The 22,302-nt window shown below is 41.9% G+C and overlaps 2 protein-coding genes across 12 annotated transcripts in view; one reads left to right on the top strand and one right to left on the bottom strand.

Moving 5' to 3' along the window:
- Positions 1-1,291, bottom strand: part of LOC134225240 (pre-mRNA-splicing regulator female-lethal(2)D) — a 56,648-nt gene extending 55,357 nt beyond the window's left edge. Inside the window, exon 1 of one of the 2 annotated variants that reach the window (XM_062705151.1) lies at positions 1,133-1,291. The gene's annotated coding sequence lies outside the window, so the exon portion shown is untranslated. Of the gene's footprint in view, positions 1-872 lie in introns of both variants that reach the window. The other variant, XM_062705152.1, reaches the window with a different exon arrangement.
- Positions 1,292-18,645: 17,354 nt separating this feature from the next.
- The window catches only part of LOC134225235 (protein king tubby 1), a 119,627-nt gene continuing 115,970 nt past the window's right edge, over positions 18,646-22,302 (top strand). For 2 of the 10 annotated variants that reach the window (XM_062705137.1, XM_062705134.1), the window contains exon 1: positions 18,935-19,489. Coding sequence is in view for 2 of the 10 variants with exons in the window: in XM_062705130.1 (XP_062561114.1) it covers positions 18,673-18,749 (77 nt within the window). In the remaining 8 variants the exon portion in view is untranslated. Of the gene's footprint in view, positions 18,750-18,923; positions 19,560-22,302 lie in introns of those variants that run through there. The other 8 variants (XM_062705136.1, XM_062705133.1, XM_062705130.1 and 5 more) reach the window with 7 other exon arrangements.

The raw sequence follows: 22,302 nt of genomic DNA, 5'->3' as shown, positions 1-22,302 counted from the left end.
CAATTTTATTGTATAACAGTTTTTACGTTTGCATTTATTATGTTTAATTTGTTTATTGGCTTTTGATCAACTGTATCCAAAGAAGAGCAGTTGATAATATAGAACAAAAAATAATAAAATTAACAGATTACAACAGCAAGCAAGCAATCAATTTTCGGAATCGGAACAATGAACAGTTGAAACATAGATCTTTTCGACTTACACGTATGGGATGTAGGTAAACAACTGGATTGGTGTAAATGAGGTGGAAACCAAACCGAAACTAGAGATGTCGTAAAATCCCGATTAATCGATTAGTTACTAATCGATTACTCTTGATTCTTGTCGATTATTGAATCGATTAATCATTGTATAGTAATCGATTCAAAATTAATCGATTATCACAACGATGAATCGATTAATTGAAATAATCAATTAATTTTCGACATCCTTATGATGTCGTAAAATTCTGATTAATCGATTAGTAACTAATCGATTACTCACGATTCATCTCGATTATTGAATCGATTAATCGTTGGGTAATAATCGATTCAAAATTAATCGATTATCACAACGATGAATCGATTAATCGAAGTAATCGATTAATTTGCGACATCTCTAACCGAAACTCGAACCAGCCACAAAGTAAGATTTTTAGAAGGATGTTTTTTTTTTATTGTAAATTTCTTGAAAAACGATTTATGTAATTGCTTATCTACTCCCCCTAGAGAAAATAATGCCTTTCTCGTCCATCTGCATTATAACACAATTTTATATTCCACCTCAAAGGAAATGGGCATTGATTGCAATGCTTAAAAGGTGGAGTTACTACCAAATCACGTATGCCAAAATTAATCAACCATAGAAAAGATACTTGCAACATACAATCTTACCTTTCACGAGCGCACTTCCCAATTTCACATTTCATGTAAATTTTATATTCCGAATCACCCTAGCGGAGGTATGTGAACCCCCATTTTAATATCCGCTCACTTCGTGTTGCTGCTGCTTGCTGCCTGACTGGCAAGTGATGGTGCCCCTGCCTACTGCGTTTCGTTGGCACTTTTCAGTTTTCACGACTTTTGCAGCACCGATTTCCCACCCGAAAAACACTTCTCCCCGCTGGAAAATACCCAAACCAGATGATGCTCACCTTGCACTGCACTTTCCGGTCACTTTAATGCACTTTCTCGCCGGATTTAGTCCTAAATTTCGCACAAAACGCACCACCGTTGGCCCAGCGATGAAGCCACTTTTACCATTTTCAGATCGCGATTCAACTTTGTGAAGCAAAGGAAGGGGATTTTTGTGGCCTCGGTGAAAAAGCGAAAAGGGAACAAAAATTTCCCGTTCGTGTGTTCGGTGGTGGTGTGCGTGTGTTCGGATCGAGTAACCGATGGGGCGGATGGTGTAGTGGGTGTTCGAGCACCCATACAGTTATAATGCGACTGGAAGAGGCACCAGAATAACGTTAGGGGGAGAGAGGTGGACTGATAAAGTGTTTTGTTGCTAGCTCGCTCTGTCATGTGGTCGCGTTTCGTTGTGTTGTGAAGCACCTGACAAGTTTACGGTTAGATGGCTGATGTGTTGGTGTGTAGCAATTTGACAACTGGCTGCTGGGTTGTCGCGCGTCTTGTTTTGTTCCCTCTTTTCAGTGAGCGGCCCATGCAGCGGATTGTCAGACAAACAGAATCGGTTGAAAATGGGTGGTTTTGAGCAACCCCGTGAAACAAGCACTAGTTCTTGAAGCCACCGTTTGTTGGTGTGGCGCTAGTGCTGTTCTTGAAGTTTAAAGCTCCGTTCATATTGCACCGATTACATTTCGCGCGGGTATTTAATGATCGCACAAGGATTTCGATCGTGAAAATTTTAATTTCAATAACTTAAGTTATATTGCTCTTTTTCGTCATTTATCCAGCATTTTACGTGCGGTAATAGCCGCCACAATATAATTATCATCGAAATCAGCCGAAATTATCACCGAAAAAAGCAAATAAATTAATTTCGATAGCCGCCACAACTTAACATGTTCTGGTAAGGTGCAATCTATTTGACGATTGTCTTGTGTCGCTTGACATCGCAGCGATCATCATAATCCTCATGAGTTTATCATTATTGACGAATAAAGGTTGCATGAAGATAAAGAACCCCGTAAAAATCTTCCCGACTTTCCCCCAGACTAATTCGGTTCTCGTCGGTAGCATTGACCGATCTTGGATCCGACGAATTTATTAATTGTTTCGCCGAGCATTATGGGATTTTTACAGGGGTGCTAGCCGACGCTAGTGAGATTGAGCTTTTCTGTCGGGCAGCCTGCGTTCGCGGCGCTGAGGCGCGATTTAAATCTTTACACACGATTTCAACGAAATTTTGTTCGAGCATCCACGTCTGTTCTCTGTGAAATAAGTTTATCAGAATCCGAATGCAAACACACATTAAGGTCCGTCTCATTTACCGAATTAAAATTGAAAGTACCAGTTCGAAGATTTAATAAATACTCACACCCAACCAGCGGATGGCACATTTTTATACAGTTCTGCATAAGAACCTTGCAAAAACTGTATAATAATTGAGCATATACAAAATCTGTATTATTTCAATACAATTATTGTATTGAAATAATACAGATTTGTATTATGTTAATACAATATTTGTATAAAAAGCTTACAGAATTGTATATGCCCAGATTTTATACAATAATTGTCAGATTTGTTTTTTGGGTGCAGTGTTAAAAAAAGCAGATGCACCCCCCGAAACCATTAAAACATAAATCTATCACAAGTAATCTTGCTCTGCAAGCTGGGTTATTCAATAATTATTGAACTGGCACTATGAGATATGGAACAGCACACCTACTTTTCAGTTGACGAAATCAATTCATCTTTTTGATCTAGACGCATAAACTCTCTGGTTACAAACTTGTGCTCACTATAATGAGGGTATCGAAACTAAGATAAATTAATCTACTTAGCCATTGTACGTGTCATTGACAGGTGTTTTATGGAACACTATTGGAACCTTTTTCCTTTACATTTGATCTGATCCAACTGGAAGTGGATATCGCATTCTGGATAAAATTTTGCTTTACTCTGGACCATTTGTGTGTTGACAGAATAATAGTTTTTGGAAGCATAATGGACTTAGCGTAACAGTCAGAAGATTAAAAATAATAACTAGGGACACGGCAGGTATTTCCGTCCATCGTCGTAGGGGCTAAAACCAACGAAAGCAACGTACATTTGCTAGAACTCCACTATAGCAGAACGTTTCTCCCGAGCTTACGATTTGGTACGTATGAGTTTTACAAAAAAGCGTCTCTTTTATTGGTTTTCGAGACTATGACGAACAGACGAAAATACCTGCCGTGTCCCTATATCGAACTGCCAATGATCATGCACCGGAAAAGGTTTTTTTGGCTGACGAGAAACCTAACTATACTGCCCATGTCGCAAATGTGTAACATTTGAATTTTTGCCGAATCCTAGGCAACCTAGGGGGTTGTTTTTTTTTCTGTCGGGTACAATATCCACTGCGACCAGAAATTTGATCTATTTGGGTTGTTTAGGGGTATATATGTTTTTACATATTATGAATCTGCATAAAAAACGTAGCCCAACCCCAATTTTTCAGAGTTTATGGAGCCCCGGAACTATTTTTAATTTGCATTTTAAATTTATATGGGACTAGATTAGTTTAAGTTCAGATTCAAAAGCTCAAAACTGTTGCACAGCTTTGTTCTATTTTTTGTAGATTGAATCACGAGATTCAAATATTTCTTTTGTTTTGGCGATTGAAAACGTTATTTTTACTACGGAATTCGGATCAATGCACTTTGCAATAACGCGGCATTTCTGAGCAGCAAGATAATTATTTTATTTATTTAAAAAAAATTCAAACATTATTTTGCTTCAGATTCCATCGAGAATAGTATTCTAAAATGTGAAGGAAAAATGAATCACTGCTGATCAATCAGTTAATTGGTTTGCAGTCTTATTTTTTCTACTTGCAAAAAAAATAGTTTTCAAACAGAAATATTCATTAGGAATTAAAGGTCTACTCTTTATCGCAATGCCAAATATTATCGAATTATTTCAGACATCTATCAAACTGTTTAGATATCGACATGGGTATCAGGCAGACTTGACAAATTTGTTATTATTATTAATTTGGTATTTGTTATTGTGACAAAGACAGTGCTGATAACTTTTGCGTTATATCGAAACATGTGTATCTGAAATGAACGAATCAGCTATAGAGATAATTGCAATAAAGTTTTGAAACATATTTTAGATGGTGCGCTTTTTCTTTTAACAACAGCTTAAAATCGAGCCTAAAATAAAAATACTGTTTATTTATTTTTTATTCGAATTAAATCTGCCCTCGAGCGATATTGTCGCATGCGTCACTGTGTTCCGTGCTTAAAGCCACCGCTTGACAGCTAGCACCAAGTTTAGCACCAAGTTTTCGGCTTCAATCACATTGTATGCAGATGACAGCCGTTTCAGGGGGCTGGTTTTGAGGAGATGAATGAGTACACGAAATACCGTTAGATTTCTAGATTAAAAAATCTATCTATAACGGTATTTCGTGTACTCATTTATTTATATAAAATCTTGTATACATTTTATTAGAAAAGACAGATTCTAGACGAGTAAATATAATTCAAAAATGGCCTTACACGTCTTTAAAATATTCACATCCCAAATAGAAATTTATTCAGTTTCTTTTCATGGAACAATAATTATACAAGTAAAAGCTCTTCTATATGTAATTCTATGATACAGACAAAAAAGCGTCTTTCGGATTCCAATGTATACGATTCCCCGACAAGATGCGTCTCCGAATTTCTCTGCTGGTATCGTTTTCGGCAGTCACCAGTGAGTTCAAGTACACGAATTCTTCAACCACCTCGATTTCATCACCACCGAACAAATTCGTAAAGGGTGGCTTACGTTATCTTCTCTTGAACCTCTTCCTATCAAGTACTTCGTGTTGATGACTATTCCTCCTTTTCTACTTACAGTGGTATTCGGAATAACAGCAGCCGATCAACGAGAGAAAGTGCAGGTTGAGGACCAAATGCCGGTTCTACAACTTTAGCATAATCAACTACGAGCAACACTTAAATGGCACTGAGAGTTCACGCAGTGGAAATCCAGGCAGCGGAGGAGATGACTACGTCAGTCTTCGGACGATGATAGCCAACCATCCCCCACCTTTAGGGAAGTTAAGGATGCCATCCAACAGCTCAAGACCAAGCAGCTGGTAAGCATGGTATCGGAGCTGAGCTCATCATGATGAGCCCGGAAAGCTGCACTTGCCTGCACAAACTGATTGGGGGCGATCCATATACCACGAGGACAATTTTGGGGGGAGGGGGGTTAATGGAAAATGTCCACGGTTCATACAATTTTTTGAAAATTTATATGAGTAATTGTCCACGCGGGGGGATGGGGGTATCCAAAAATGATCAAAAACTATCCATGTGGTATATGTACAGTAGATCTGTTCACCATTTTCAAAAGTATTCCAGATTCAAAGTGCCACCCCTCCATTTCAATGAGTATCTTAAATGGAGTCTCCTGACCAATTTTCAGCCAAATCCATGGAGATTTAGAGGTGCATCAAACGAGATTTGTGTTATTTTAGACTTTTTCATAGAAATGTCGTCTGAATGCATCAATTTAACTCCACATAGTAGAAGCATTAGTCGTGAATAGCTTCTTTAGACTATTACCTACCACTTTGTCATTGATACTAGGATGTTTAGAGGGCTTATTCTATGACTTTTTAGTAGATTTTGCTGAAAAAAATGGCTAAAAACCAGAAAAATAATTTTAGGTGCTTCTGGGGGTAGTAAAAATTTTCAATATGTGCCCAATTCAATTATTCCGTTTATTTCCTTCAACTGTTGCGGAAGTTTCGTCCATACATCACTTTATTCTGAAAAATAAGCTTCGGCATGTAATAATGCAGCTTTAATGAAATACTCAACATTTGAATAGGGTAGTCAAGCAAGACCATGCTAAAACAAAGTTGACCATGATTTATGAGCAATGTCATCCAGTATGCTCGACCCACTGATATGGATCTAGATTGGGCTATGTGGTAGTGTCAGGGCCTGCAGATCAAGAGGTCCACGGTTCGAAGCGCCAAGCAGTTAAAGATATTTTATTTGTCAAGCCAGGTGGCTAATTCCATGTTGTCGATAATCTGTCGCGGTCAGAAACTTATTTTAAATTGAACGTGATGAAAAATCTAGTTTAAAGTTTAAAAAACATTCTGATTTATTGGTTATCCTCTCCTTAGTTATTGTACCACACTCATGGCACAAACAAAACCGGATCGATCCTTACTTCACAATGAATTATTGGTAGTGGCTGGTTTTCTACCCGCCGATGCCACCATCCAGGCGCTATCGTATATGCGCAAATAGCCAGCATGAGTTAACCGCCAGAACTTTGTATGGCGAAACACATTTAATTTACGTGGGTTTTCTCAAAAAGGGTAACTTTATCGGGAAAAATATTTGGTACCGGTTATGCAGGAGGGAATCCGCTACTACGCTTACCAAATACTTTTTCGATTAGGGTTTTTAACTTCGAGAAAATCAACTGTAGATGCCTTTCGCCATACTGATTACAGAGAGTTAACTCCTAGTGTGTCGCTGTAGGCACGCTCAAAGTAGACGATTCATTGGTGACTGCAATGATGGACATGAACTTATTATAATCTCAATAATTGAAGGTTGTTTAAAATTAGTCAGTGGCATGAGTGATGCAATAACTAGGAGAAGGGTATAGAATCAGTCACATTCAAATGTAGTTAACGACCCCGAAAGGTCATTGAAAACATAGCATTTTCCATAAGACTTGACAAGAAAAAATCTTTTTTTACTCGGCGCCTCGAACCGTGGACCTCTTGATCTGCAGGCCCTGACACTACCACATAGCCCACTCTATAGATAGTGGAATATATAGATGAGCGAAGATAAATCCTCTGTCTCCAAACGAACTGTCAAACGTGTCTCCAAACGAGCATGACGTCACGATTTCAATGGAAACGTTAACTGCCGCGATTCGCATAAGAGTCCCATGTCGATTTTTGACGATTTTGATTTTCTTTCTGAAATAAGCTTAAAATGAACTCATTTTTAAGAAAAACTGATAAAATAATAGACTTTGTTCTAGAGATTTGAAAATCAAACCCCACTTGTGTTGTCCCATCTTGCTATTTATTCGCATAACAGTCACACTCCACATTTTGATACACTTTCGCACAAAACATCAATGTAATTATAGTCCATTTAATAGTTTCATAGCAATGTATAACGATGAAGAATATTATGCCAAATTTTCAGAAAGATTACGAGTTTGAAAAATTCAACGACATATTTCTCAAGTTGAAGAAAACTGACATGGGACGCTTATGCGAATAGGGGCAGTTAAGGGCTGTGACGTCATATGCGCGTGTGCACGGGCAAAAAAATCGACTCAGCCATGCTTTCGCTCATCTATAGATTCTACTATCTATAGCCCACTCTAGTTGCATACCAATAGGTCGAGCATACTGGATGACATTGCTCATAAATCATGGTCTACTTTGTTTTAGCATGGGGGAATGGTCTTGCTTGACTACCCTATTCAAATGTTGAGTATTTCATGAAAACTGCATTATTACATGCCGAAGCTTATTTTTCAGAATAAAGTGGTGTATGGACGAAACTTCCGCAACAGTTGAAGGAAATAAACGGAATAATTGAATTGGGCACATATTGAAAATTTTTACTACCCCCAGAAGCACCTAAAATTATTTTTCTGGTTTTTAGCCATTTTTTCAGCAAAATCTACTAAAAAGTCATAGAATAAGCCCTCTAAACATCCTAGTATCAATGACAAAGTGGTAGGTAATAGTCTAAACACAGACAAACAGACGTAACTCTTCATACAAACTGTTCGAAAAATTATCGTCATTCGCTTTTCAGAAAATACTACTGCCATCTGTTATCAGAATCGCGAAAAACACAGTCGACCATTATTATTTCCCATTTGACGTTTGCTCCTAACGCATACATTTATACCAATCATCATCATCATCGTCATCAACACAGAAAACATTCAGCAGCATATACACTAATCGAATGTCAAAGCGATTGAACACTAGCGCCTCTCTTGGCACAATCGCGTAGCACAGATGTATTTCAAATTAACCGTTGAACACGTGAACGATGTTGAAATGAGAAGTGTTACGTCTGTTTGTCTGTGGTCTAAAGAAGCTATTCACGACTAATGCTTCTAGTATGTGGAGTTAAATTGAAGCATTCAGACGACATTTCTATGAAAAAGCATGAAAAATCACAATTCTCGTTCGATGCACCTCTAAATTTTAATGGATTTGGCAGAAAATTGGTCAGGAGACTCCATTTAAGATACTCATTGAAATAGAGGAGTGGCACTTTGAATCTGGAATACTTTTGAAAATGGTGAACAGGTCTAATGTACAGCCCCTTGTCAGAATCTGGGAAACTTAACAGCTACCGGAGGAGTGGAATGAAGAGGTCATATGCCTAAAGTGACCAGACGTCCTGCATTTCGCGGGATGGTCTCGAGTTTTCACCATTTGTCCCGCGCTGAAAAGTGTCCCGCGAAGCGTCCCGCATTTCATCTCTTTCTGTCCGCTAAATAGAGAAAAATTGAAAAAAAACTGCAGCTTAGTAAACTTTCTCATAGAATTTATTAGATTTTTTTTAGTTATAAAATTGATTACATAATGGTAAGCAGTTTGTAAGACGATCATGTGAATTAAGAGCAAAAGGACTCGTCCGTGTCTCATAGGCAATATTCACAATTTGGTCTGTCGTAGCCAAGTTCTTAGCTGTTCACGGGAGTATGGCTCTCCATAAAGTGGGCTGGAATTTCCATTATTCCGTGAATCTTTCCAATTCAAATTAAGCTTATACATAAAGCTTACTACAAGACTTTTATGACTATTGGAGGTTTCTGAGCCTGTTAAAAGGAGGCTTCCGAGCTCCTTTACGGGGGCTTTGTAGCGACTTAAAAGGACGTTTTTGAGCCTCTTGAAATAAGGCTTCTAAGCCTATTGGAAGAATAATTCCGAGCCCTTTAAAGGGAGGTTTCTGAGCCTCTTGAAAGGAGCTTCCGAATCTCATGAAAGTTGGCTTCCGCGCCTCTTGATAAGAGTCCACTGAGCCTCTTGAAGTTAGACTTCCGATCCTCTTTAATGGCGGCTTTTGAGCTACTTAAAAGGAGGATTACTAGAATATTGAAATGACGCTTCTGAGCCTCTCGGAACGAGGCTTCCAAGCCTCTTGAAAGAAGAATTCCGAGATTCTCGAAAGAAAGGCTTCCGAGCCTCTTAAAAGGAGGCTCTTAAAAGGAGTCTTCCGACCCTCTTCAAAGAAATCTTCCGAGCCTCTTGAAAGGAGGCTTCCAGGCCTTTTAAAAGAAGGCTTCCGAGCCCCTTAAAAGAGGTTTCCGGGCCTCTTGGAAAAAAGCTTCCGGGCCTTTTGAAAGGAGGCTTTCGAGCGTCTTGAAAAAAGGTTTCTGAGCCTCTTGAAAGGTGGCTTCCGGGTCTTGTGAAAAATAGGCTTCCGGGCCTCTTAAAAGGAAGCTTCTGGGCCTCTCACAAAGAGGCTTCAGGGTCTCTTGAAAGGAGGCTTCCGGGCCTCTTGAAAAAAGGCTTCCGAGCCTCTTGAAAGGAGGCTTCCGAGCCTCTCAAAAATAGGGCTTTCGAGCCTCTTGAAAGGAGACTTCCTTGCCTCTCGAAAGGAGGCTTCCTTGTCTCTTGAAACGAGGCCTCCGAGCCTCTCGGAATAAGGCGTCCGTGCCTCTCGATAGGAGGCTTCCGAGCCGGGTTTCTTGAAAGGAGGCTTCCGAGCCTCTTGAAAGGAGGTTGCTGACCCCCTTGAAAGCAGGCTTCCGAGCCTCTTGAAAAGAGGCTTCCAAGCCTCTATAAACGAGGCTTCCTTCCCTTTGAATGGAGACTTTTGGGCCTTTCGAAAGGAGGCTTCCGGGGCTCGTGAAAAGGAGGCTTCCGGGACTCTCGAGAGGAGGCTTCCGGGCCTCTCGAAGGCTTCCGGGCCTCTTGAAAGGAGGCTTCTGGGCCTCTTAAAAGGAGGCTTCTGGGCCTTTCAAAAAGGGGTTTTCGGGCCTCTCGGACCTTCCGGGCCTCTTGAAAAAAAGGCTTCCGAGCCTCTTGAAAGGTGGTTTCCGAGCCTCTTGAAACGAGGCTGCCTGGCCTCTTGAACGGATACTTCCGAACCTCTTGAAAGGAGGCTTCTGAGCCTCTTGAAAGGAGGCTTCCGAGCCTCTTGAATCTAGGCTTCCGGGCCTCTCGAAAGGAGGCTTCTGGGCCTCGTGGAAGGAGGCTTCCGAGCCTCTTGAAACGAGGCTTCCGGGGCTTTTGAAAGGTGGCTTTTGGGCCTCTCGAAAGGAGGCTTCCGGGCCTCTTGAAAGGAGGCTTCTGGACCTCTTAAAAGAAGGCTTCTAGGCCTCTCAAAAAGAGGCTTTCGGGCCTCTCTAAAAGAGGCTTCCGGGCCTCTTGAAAAAAGAATTCCGAGCCTCTTGAAAGGAGGCTTCCGAGCCTGGAAGGAGTTTTTTGAGCCTCTTGAAAGGAGGCTTCCGAGCCTCTTGAAACGAGGCTTCCGGGCCTTTTGAAAGGAGGCTTCTGGGCCTCTCGAAAGGAGGCTTCCGGGCCTCTCGAAATGAGGTTTCCGGGCCTTTTGAAAAGAGGCTTCCGAGCCTCTTGAAACGAGGCTTCCGGGGCTTTTAAAAGGAGGCTTCTGGGCCTCTTGAAAGGAGATTTCTGAGCCTCTTGAAAGGAGGCTTCCGAGCCTCTTGAAAGGAGGCTTCTGGGCCTCTCGAAAGGAGGCTTCCGGGCCTCTCGAAATGAGGCTTCCGGGCCTTTTGAAAAGAGGCTTCCGAGCCTCTTGAAACGAGTTTTCCGGGGCTTTTAAAAGGAGGCTTCCGGGCCTCTTGAAAGGAGGCTTCCGGGTCTCTTGAAAGGAGGCTTCCGGGCCTCTTAAAAGGAGGCTTCTGGGCCTCTAAAAAAGAGGCTTTCGGGCCTCTCGAAAAGAGTCTTTTGGGCCTCTACGCCTCTCGAAAGGAAGCTTCCGGGCCTCTTGAAACGAGACTTCCGGGCCTCTTGAAAGGAGGCTTCCGAGCCTCTTGAAAGGAGGCTTCCGAGCCTCTTGAAAGGAGGCTTCCGAGCCTCTTGAAAGGAGGCTTCCGAGTCTCTTGAAAGGAGGCTTCCGAGCATCTTGAAAGGAGGCTTCCGAGGCTCTTGAAAGGAGGCTTCCGAGGCTCTTGAAAGGAGGCTTCCGAGGCTCTTGAAAGGAGGCTTCCGAGCCTCTTGAAAGGAGGCTTCCGAGCCTCTTGAAAGGAGGCTTCCGAGCCACTTGAAAGGTGGCTTCAGAGCCTCTTGGGCTTCTGGGCCTCTCGAAAGGAGGCTTCCGGGCCACTTGAAAGGAGGCTTCCGACCCTCTTGAAAGAAGGGTTTCGATCCTCTTGAAAGAAAGCTTCCGAGCCTCTTGAAAGGAGGCTTCCGAGCCTTTTGAAAGGAGGCTTCCGAGCTTCTTGAAAGGAGGCTTCCGAGCTCCTTGAAAGGAGGCTTCCGAGCCTCTTGGAAGGAGGCTTCCGAGCCTCTTGAAAGGAGGCTTCCGAGCCTCTTGAAAGGAGGCTTCCAAGCCTCTCGAAAGGAGACTTCCGAGCCTTTTGAATGGAGGCTTCCGAGCTTCTTGAAAGGAGGCTTCCGGGCCTCTTGAAAGGAGGCTCCCGGGCTGTCGTAGCCGAGAACGGTGAACACTTATTCCACGCGTGCAATCAGATCAATGTTCGCTAACAGAATGACTACTTTTCCTCGCAATCAAAAAATCCGAACTTGACTCATTGCTAACGATATCTACCACACGGGCCTCTTGAAAACAGGCTTCCGATCCTCTTGAAAGAAGGCTTCCGAGCTCTTGAAAGGAGGCTTCCGAGCCTCTTGAAAGGAGGCTTCCGAGGCTCTTGAAAGGAGGCTTCCGAGGCTCTTGAAAGGAGGCTTCCGAGGCTCTCGAGAGGAGGCTTCCGGGCCTCTCGAAAGCTTCCGGGCCTCTCGAAAGCTTCCGGGCCTCTTGAAAGGAGGCTTCCGAGCCTCTTGAAAAAAAAAAGGCTTCCGAGCCTCTTGAAAGGAGGCTTCCGGGCCTCTTAAAAGGAGGCTTCTGGGCCTTTCAAAAAGGGGCTTTCAGGCCTCTCGAAAAGAGACTTCCGGGCCTTGAAAGGAGGCTTCCGAGCCTCTTGAAACGAGGCTTCCGGGCCTTTTGAAAGGAGGCTTCTGGGCCTCTCGAAAGGAGGCTTCCGGGCCTCTCGAAATGAGGTTTCCGGGCCTTTTGAAAAGAGGCTTCCGAGCTTCTTGAAACGAGGCTTCCGGGGCTTTTAAAAGGAGGCTTCTGGGCCTCTTGAAAGGAGATTTCTGAGCCTCTTGAAAGGAGGCTTCCGAGCCTCTTGAAACGAGGCTTCCGAGCCTCTTGAAACGAGGCTTCCGGGCCTTTTGAAAGGAGGCTTCTGGGCCTCTCGAAAGGAGGCTTCCGAGCCTCTCGAAATGAGGTTTCCGGGCCTTTTGGAAAGAGGCTTCCGAGCCTCTTGAAACGAGGCTTCCGGGGCTTTTAAAAGGAGGCTTCTGGGCCTCTTGAAAGGAGATTTCTGAGCCTCTTGAAAGGAGGCTTCCGAGCCTCTTGAAACGAGGCTTCCGGGCCTTTTGAAAGGAGGATTCTGAGCCTCTTGAAAGGAGGCTTCCGAGCCTCTTGAAACGAGGCTTCCGGGCCTTTTGAAAGGAGGCTTCTGGGCCTCTCGAAAGGAGGCTTCCGGGCCTCTCGAGAGGAGGCTTCCGGGCCTTTTAAAAGGAGGCTTCCGAGCCTCTTGAAACGAGGCTTCCGGAGCTTTTAAAAGGAGGCTTCCGGGCCTCTGGCTTCCCTCTTGAAAGGAGGCTTCCGGGCCTCTCGAAAAAAGGCTTCCGGGCCTCTAAAAAAGAGGCTTTCGGGCCTCTCGAAAATAGACTTTCGGGCCTCTACGCCTCTCGAAAGGAGGCTTCCGGGCCTCTTGAAAGGAGGCTTCCGGGCCTCTTGAAAGGAGGCTTCCGGGCCTCTTGAAAGGAGGCTTCCGGGCCTCTTGAAAGGAGGCTTCCGAGTCTCTTGAAAGGAGGCTTCCGAGCATCTTGAAAGGAGGCTTCCGAGCATCTTGAAAGGAGGCTTCCGAGGCTCTTGAAAGGAGGCTTCCGAGCCTCTTGAAAGGGGGCTTCCGAGCCTCTTGAAAGAAGGCTTCCGAGCCTCTTGAAAGAAGGCTTCCTAGCCACTTGAAAGGTGGCTTCAGAGCCTCTTGGGCTTCTGGGCCTCTCGAAAGGAGGCTTCCGGGCCTCTTGAAAGGAGGGTTCCGATCCTCTTGAAAGGAGGCTTCCGAGCCTCTTGAAAGAAAGCTTCCGAGCCTCTTGAAAGGAGGCTTCCGAGCCTTTTGAAAGGAGGCTTTCGAGCTTCTTGAAAGGAGGCTTCCGAGTTCTTGAAAGGAGGCTTCCGAGCCTCTTGGAAGGAGGCTTCAGAGCCTCTTGAAAGGAGGCTTCCGAGCCTCTTGAAAGGAGGCTTCCGAGCCTCTCGAAAGGAGACTTCCGAGCCTTTTGAATGGAGACTTCCGAGCTTCTTGAAAGGAGGCTTCCGGGCCTCTTGAAAGGAGGCTCCCGGGCTGTCGTAGTCGAGAGCGGTGAACACTTATTCCACGCGTGCAATCAGATCAAGGTTCGCTAACAGAATGACTACTTTTCCTCGCAATCAAAAAATCCGAACTTGACCCATTGCTAACGATATCTACCACACGGGCCTCTTGAAAGAGGCTTCCGATCCCCTTGAAAGAAGGCTTCCGAGCTCTTGAAAGGAGGCTTCCGAGCCTCTTGAAAGGAGGCTTCCGAGGCTCTTGAAAGGAGGCTTCCGAGGCTCTTGAAAGGAGGCTTCCGAGGCTCTTGAAAGGAGGCTTCCGAGGCTCTTGAAAGGAGGCTTCCGAGGCTCTTGAAAGGAGGCTTCCGAGCCTCTTGAAATGAGGCTTCCGAGCCTCTTGAAAGGAGGCTTCCGAGCCTCTTGAAATGAGGCTTCCGAGCCTCTTGAAAGGAGGCTTTCAGGCCTGGCGAAAGGAGGCTTTTGGGCCTGTCGAAAGGAGGCTTTCGGGCCTCTCGAAAGGAGGCTTCCGGACCTCTTGAAAGGAGGCCTTTCGAGCCTCTTGAAAGGAGGCCTTTCGAGCCTCTTGATAGGAGGCCTTTCGAGCCTCTTGAAAGGAGGCCTTTCAAGCTGTAGTAAATGAGGCGGTATACATATAAAATAATTGTCCTGGATAGTAAACATTAAGGGAATGATTATTGTAATCTGCTCCGCAAACCTGAACTTATAACTAGAATAAATAATAAGAAAGTTTAGGAAACAAAATGACTGGATTGTAACGAGCGTACGACGTAGCATCAGTCTACTTGAACGAGCCTGCAATATCAGCCTACGTTTAAAGTGCCTGCATATAGAAGTGGCGCAATACTCCTATCTTTTAAAACCATGTACCCGATTGGAACCACCAATCTGACAGCAAACGCGCTGTTTCAATTTTGAAATTGCGCCTCTTTGTAATTCTGTTAGCATCGTTACCTGAGTGTTTAAAAAGCATCTGAAGGGAAAACAACAATGAAAAACGTACACTCGAACGTAACATGGAAACGCAAAGTCCATAGCGGAAATGAGGTTGTGCACAAAGCAGAGGAGTCATTCAGTAAACGATTTTCGTGGAAGAAAGTTCGCTAGTGAAATTGAGGACACGACACAAGCCTTTTGAAAGGAGGCTTCCGAGCCTCTTGAAAGGAGGCTTCCGAGCCTCTTGAAAGGAGGCTTCCGAGCCTCTTGAAAGGAGGCTTCCGAGCCTCTTGAAAGGAGGCTTCCGAGCCTCTTGAAAGGAGACTTCCGAGCCTCTTGAAAGGAGACTTCCGAGCCTCTTGAAAGGAGGCTTCCGAGCCTCTTGAATGGAGGTTTCCTAGCCTCTTGAAAGGAGGCTTCCGAGCCTCTTGAAAGAAGGCTTCCGAGCCTCTTGAAAGAAGGCTTCCGGGCCTCTCTAAAGGAGGTTTCTGGGCATCTCGAAAGGAGGCTTTTGGGCCTCTTGAAAGGAGGCTTCCGGGCCTCTTGAAAGGAGGCTTCCGGGCCTCTCAAAAGGAGGCTTCCGGGCCTCTTGAAAGGAGGCTTCCGGGCCTCGTGAAAAGGAGGCTTCCGGGCCTCTTGAAGGAGGCTTTCTGGCCTCTTGAAAGGAGGTTTCCGGGCTGCTTGGAAGAACACAGCAAATTGTTTTGAAAATTCAACGACATGTTAAGTTGCAGCAGAATTTTACAAGCAAAAAAAGCTTAATTTTTGTTCGATATAAAAGAACAGTAAGATCAGTTGATTGTTACGCTCATTACCATGCTCCAAATATGTGCATGAAAATACAGTTAAAACCACAACATATTTTTATCTGTCAATGCTTCCGAGCTACTTGGAAGAACGCTTCCGAGAAACGTAGGGTGCTTCCAATCCTCTTGCAACGTGGCAACCAAGCTATTTCATGCCTTGGCATCCGAACCTTTAGACTCTAGCGTTTAGTTCAGAAGCATATCCTTAACATATTATTCAACATTTTGTTTCGATCAGGTAGATTGCATTAACGAATTTTTTAATTTGTTATTCTAACGTTTTATCCTTTTTCTCATTTGTTCCGTAGCCCTTCACACAATGTTCTGGTTATGAAGGCAGGATTCAATTGACTTTGATTTATTGATCGCCATGCGTATTATTTACATGTTTTTGACTGAGAAAAAATATACAAGTATTGCGGATCTTTTGAAAATTTTCCATATTGCGGATTCCGCAAAGTTCTTCTGCAGCTGTCAAAGTTCTACCGCAAGCCTGAAAATCTTCAATACACTGAAGCAAAAACCTGATATTTGGCGTTGTCATCGTAGAGTGCCATGTCAAACAGCAGGGAAGAAGTATGAAGTGACAGCTGCGGTAGATTGTAAATTCAAACGGAAAGTAGAAAGTTTTCTCTAGAATAGCAATATCAAAACATTATAAATTAGTTTTGATTGGAATTGTAATACGTCCGGAGTACCCTCTGGGGAAAGCGAAGGTACCCTCAGGGGTACATGTACCCCAGATTGAGAATGTGATGGGTGCTTAGGGTGATCCTCACGGACAAAGGTCCAGTATAAAATACCATGCAAAAATCATTCCAAGCTAGAATTAATATTAGGAAAGAGGTGGTAATTGATGACCCTAAGAAGACCGACTGAAAGTTGTAGGAACGATTACCAAACAAATCAAATGGCGGGAATTTTACCGACGGTCCATTTTTATTGATAGCGCGTAAATATGTCGCATAGCTTGAAAATTTATAAGGATTTTGCAGGAGGAATATGTTATATGTTACATAGTGACAAATTTCAACATTTAAGCATTGGAAGTTTTGTTCAGAATCTTTTCATTAATTGCAATTAGTAATTTACCCTATCCAATCCATATGACGCTCCTGTCCGTTGTTTGGTGAAAACAAAAAAGACGAAACAAAAAAACATGGTTTCTGCGGAGGAAAAATGTGGTGGCGGTGTAGGATGGCCCATTATGTATGTTTCGAAGCACCATCTGCGATTTTTTTTTCATTTCATTTATTTACCATTTGATAATTTATAATAAAACTCTTATCTCTACATAAATAACATTCTTGACTATCTATACATATTTTTAATCCATATTGAGCAATTTCTTTTAAATTCGGAGATAGTTCTAACATCTTTAATAGTTCTAGGCAGCTGATTATACATTCTTATGCCACTATAATAAACTGATTTCTGCGTCATTGTCATAGTAAACGGCACAACACGTAAATCATCAATTTGTCGGGTTCTATGTGTATGTATGTTATGTCCTCGAATTATTATGTTGGTCAAGTACTTAGGCAAAAGATTATTACTAAGTTTGTAAATCATTGTCAGTACATTAAATATTATTCGTTCTTTCACAGAGAACCATTGTAGGGTTTCTAACATGCATAAAATGGAGGTATATCTACTGCAATTAAGAATGTATCGCATGAACTTGTTCTGTAATCTTTGTAATCTAATTAAATGGATATCACTGGCTAAAAATAGCACAGAAGAACAATAATCAATATGTGGAGCTACTAAGGTCTTGTACAGAAATATTTTACTACAAAAAGACAATTAACTCTTCAAACGAACTAACATGCCATATTTCCTAGCTACTTTTTTAATCACTTCGTCAATGTGTTCCTTAAATATAAGTTTATCGTCGATATGAACTCCAAGGTATTTAAAAACTCTTACCCTTTCTATTTCAACTCCCTCAATATCGATCTTGAACTCTGTATAATTTAATTGTTTTCTATTACTTATTAACATCCATTTGGTTTTTTGCACATTCAGTTTAAGCTTTTTAATTTTCAACCATATATTCAACCCTCGTATATCTTCATTCATTTTAGCCATTGATATTTTAACATCCCTCTCTCCAATAAATATAACTGTATCATCGGCAAACAGATTGATATCACAGTGACGAATAGCTCCTTTCATATCATTAATGTATAAAATAAATAAAATAAGGGGCACTGGTTTGGGTGACGATGAAGAATTCTCATACTGACACACTTGACTTCTATCAGATAAATAAGATTCAAACCATTTAAGAACATTTCCTCCTATTCCATATTTCTTCATTGTTTTTACCATTACCGGCCGTGATATAGTTTCAAACGCTCTTTTTAGATCCAAGTATAATATTATTATAGTCTTCTTTTCTTCAATCATTCGTTTCCACTTAAAAAGCAATAAATTTAGAGCAGATTCACAAGAATGGTTTTGTCTAAAGCCGGATTGTTCATGTATTAAAATGTTTTCCTCATTTAAATATTCAAGCAATTGCTCTTTTACAATAATTTCTAACACTTTCTCAAAAATAGGTAACGTGTTAATAGGTCTATATTCTTCAGCTTTTGTGGTTCCTGCTATTTTACGTTCCTGCGATTTGCAGGTGGTTAGGCGAAACTAAGGCCAAATGTCAAGTTATGTTTGTCTGACTGAGCAGCAAGGAGGTTGCCATACATACTGTTTCTGATACTAAACCCTCTGGATAGAATCCCAATCAGCAGAATCAATAAAAGTCTCAACAAAATCTTGAGCAACATTTGATAAGGTTAGCATTTCATTACTATGTATCCAAAGAAATCGTTAGCAGAATCGTAGAACGTTGTTTTTTTTTGCAAGCATATTTCGTTTCGTGTTACCCCCTGATTACATACAGGGGATGTTATGCTTTCCAGTGCTATGCTGCTTTATGGGCTCACCCAGAACGCAGCCAAACCATCAATATATGTTGTTTCTATGCTGTATGAGAAGAATTCATTCAGCTCTTGCTCAATTCATTCAAGCCTATATGCTACGCTCTCTTCCCTTACGTGCAGGCATGCCGTTCGACGCGACGGTTCGCCGTTTCTCCCAAACAAACACCAAACAGCAATCCGACCAAGCGACTGTGTGGCAGTCAGCGTGACTATATCCAGCTGGATAGAGCAATGAGGCGGTGGTTGATTGAGGCCGTTGCGGCGCCTTTATAACACAACCCAGTAGGGGATGATGGTGCGGAATGCCTCTCTCAAGCTTAAACCAATATGTATCAACTATAAAGCGACGTGCCATGTTCTTTGCGTGTAAAATAACGTACAATAAGAATATTTTCATTCAAAATTGTATTTAAAAGCTTCTACGCATTAGTTGGAGCATTGCGCCACGTTGTTCACTGGTGCGTTACGCACCATTCTACCCTGATCCGCGTAGCTGCGAGTGAGGCGTAATGAGAGGAGAGCCGTCGAGTACCAGCCCGAGTGTTCATTGTTTGTTAAGGCTTGCAGCTGGTAGGACGCAAAAACGGGAACCTCCGTCCGTGTCAGTCGGTCACATCATTCCAGACCAGTTGTTCAGCACTGCATGGCAGCAGGTCGCGTTGTGTATGTGTGTTGAAGAATCAGAATATTTCAATCCAAACCCCAAGAATAAAGTGCGGCTGTAATATTGGTCGTTTGGAAAAGTGCATCACCACAGTGGTTCCTATCTAGTTAACGAGAGTATTCCACGACCGTACTACCAGTCCTTTGAATATGGGACGTGCATAATTTGTATTTATAGTGGCAATAATGTAACGATATACGGGACGGATCGGTCGTTGTCGGTGTCGCGGTGTGTTAGAATCAATTCTCTGCCTTCGAAAGCAAAAAAACGGGGTGGAGGTGATATCGAATGCAATCGCGAATGCGTCGTTGTCCGTTTGACATATATCGATAAAATAGTTTGCTGGACGACCGACGACGACGGTGACGACGGAAGCTCGATTGAATATACACTTTTTCTGTATTATCATCGTAGTCGCGAATCGCCAGTGTTGTGCCTATAGGTCGGCTATACCCCTGAATGTAATAATTATAGTGAGGAGTAGGGTGTCCCACAAAGCTGGATCAGGCATGGTACTGAATGAACGATAAGCACGGCTGAAGCATTCTTGTAGAAGGAACTAATCGAACATGGTCTATAATATTTTGAAATATGGCAAATTGTTAAATATTATGATGAAGCATTTTTTCTATCGTATCAATTTATCATGAGAATAATAAAAAGGACAAGTAAATGTTTGATTTAGAATATGAATACAATCAGAGTAGCCAGGATTTATGTACATCGAATAAGGAAGAGAGCTGCACTGCCCATGACCGCTATTTTGTAATATTTGCAGATTTGGGCAGTTTATAAGCTGATTAAATAAAATAAGGAAATTTGACCTAACAAGAAGATAAATACTATCAAGCAGAGCATATAATATTCACCTTCACGAAACAACTTCGGCTCGAATTTTGACAAACGTCGCTTGACTATTCAAAACATAGATTTATTTACTCAGTTTTCTTCGTCACAGATTCCTTCATATGATTGATAGTGAAAATGGTCACTGCGTTCGAAGAAAACATAATTAGCCCATATTGACTTTTGGCGCTAAAAGTGTCCCTCAGTTGAACCTCGCGGTCAGATTAAATTTTACAGTAATTTATTAATTTAAAAAATCCAAATAAAAACTCACTGACTAATATTCGATCGAAATTTGACAGTGTGAATATGTTAAGAAATGAGGGTGACAAAGAAGCCCGATGGACTTCGCCAAAAACATTCTGCTATCATGTGACAAAAGAATTGGGCAAAATGACCACAGAACAGTGGGGTCTCCAGTAGCCTTGCGATTACCAATCCGGAGATGACGAGTTCGATTCTCAGTTCGGTCTAGGATGTTTTCGGATTGGAAACTCTCTCGACACCCTGGGCATAGTGTATCCATTGTACTTGCCACACAAGATACATACTCATGCAATGGCGGGCATAGAAAATCTTTCAATTAATAACTGTGGAAATGCTAATAGAATACTGAAGCTGAAGCCAAGCTGAAAATCAGGCCAAGTTCCAGTTGCAATTAGAGCTGTGCGCCGCCGCGCCGCGGCCGCGTACGATTTTTTGGTGCCGCCGCCACAATATTTGACCGGCGCGCCGCTGCAATTTTTTGACCGCGCCGCCGGTGAATTTTAGGCGCGCCGGTGAAATAATTTGGTCTTGGGGGTTCATATATCCTTCCCTAAATTCCATTCAAAACCCTATACGTTTGAAAAATTTCGGCTGCGCCGCTGCAAAACGAACTTGTACATCAAACCTCTTTTTAGGTCACTTATTGGGAGGACGTAAAACGAATATTATGAAAAAAGATTTTTTTTCATATCACTTGTTTTTCACTTAATTCATGGATCTTTGTATTCTTTTAAATATGATACACTATTATGGTAATCCAAAGACATAAATTGGATTTTTTTTGGGCAAGAAACCACTACGTCCACTAGTTGAACTTTTGTGGTGGATATGTTATAGCCATATGTTTCAAGTTTTCAAGTTTATTTCCTGGAGTTTAGGCTTCCACACCTCCACGCGTACACTAATATATTTCGGCCTTTTGGTATGGTACATGCTACCAGCTGACCATATATCAATATTCCTAGCGATTCATGAATCAAATTGGACATATCTTCAACATATGTTTCATTACAGGTAACCCAAGAATTCCCTGAAGTATATGACTTAAGGTTCACACGCATAACGAAAGATCTATTAGCTCCTTTTAGAAATGAAACATGCTCTTAGTGATCATTTGAATCAAATTGGCTTAGAATAGAATGCATGTTTCATTCCAAGGAATCCAAGAAATCCAAGAATTGGAATACAGGCCTTAAAGTCAGTACACGTAACGAAAAATCTATCAGCTCCTTTTAGATATGGAACATGTTCTTCGTAATCATTTAAACCAAATTCTATTTCCCAAAGAATCATTTTTTTACGATTCCAACTATTTTTAAAAATTAAAACAATAATCGAAAAAATGCTGTTTTCAAGTTTGGCTTAACATTTGACCGATCTTGAACCAAATTGGACATATCTTCAACATATGTTTCATTACAGGTAATCCAAGAAGTTCAATTCTTCAGGTTCTTACGTGCAGCACTTTTCCATGTTTTGTTTTTGATTTTTAAATTAGTTAAAGGATTTGAAAAATTTGAGTTCTTTGGAAAAGTTGACCTTAAATAAGTAAAATAATCGACTAAAGCAATAAAAACGACACACCTGTGAAGGTCAATTGAATGCCTGTTCCATTCCAAGTCACTCAAGATTTTCTAGAATTGGAGTACATGTCTCAAGATCAATACGCATAGCGAAAGATCTATTTGCTACTTTCAGAAAGTTTTTTTGCTACTTTTTACTACTTTGAATGTTTGCTACTTTTAAAAAGTTCTACAGATTACAAGGTACATTGTCAATTTTCAAAAACAGATAACATCCGTTTCCGTTAGGATACACGTGCAGACCATAAGGCCTAAACTCCAGGGAATTCTTGGACGCTCATACAATTTAATTCTACGGAACACAATCAGCATAAACGATTCAAAAAGCTTGCAGCTCTCAAGGAGGTCAAGTCAAGACCTATACTCCAGGGAATTCTTATATGAACTGGGATGCAATAAATGTTGAAGGAATATCCATTTTTATTCTATGTCGGTAGGGACAACTCCTTTCTTATTGTTCGTGAAAATTGGAGAACGATACGTTGTGTTTATTTTTTAATTTGCTCGAAAGAAGCTTAGGAAACCGAAAGATTGTAAGTCATTGTATTTTAACGACGGA

The sequence above is a fragment of the Armigeres subalbatus genome, chromosome 3 (assembly GCF_024139115.2).
Source record: "Armigeres subalbatus isolate Guangzhou_Male chromosome 3, GZ_Asu_2, whole genome shotgun sequence".
Classification (NCBI taxonomy): Eukaryota; Metazoa; Arthropoda; class Insecta; order Diptera; family Culicidae; genus Armigeres; species Armigeres subalbatus.
The sequence above is the reverse complement of the archived record's forward strand: the minus strand, read 5'-3'. Positions and strand labels throughout refer to the sequence as shown.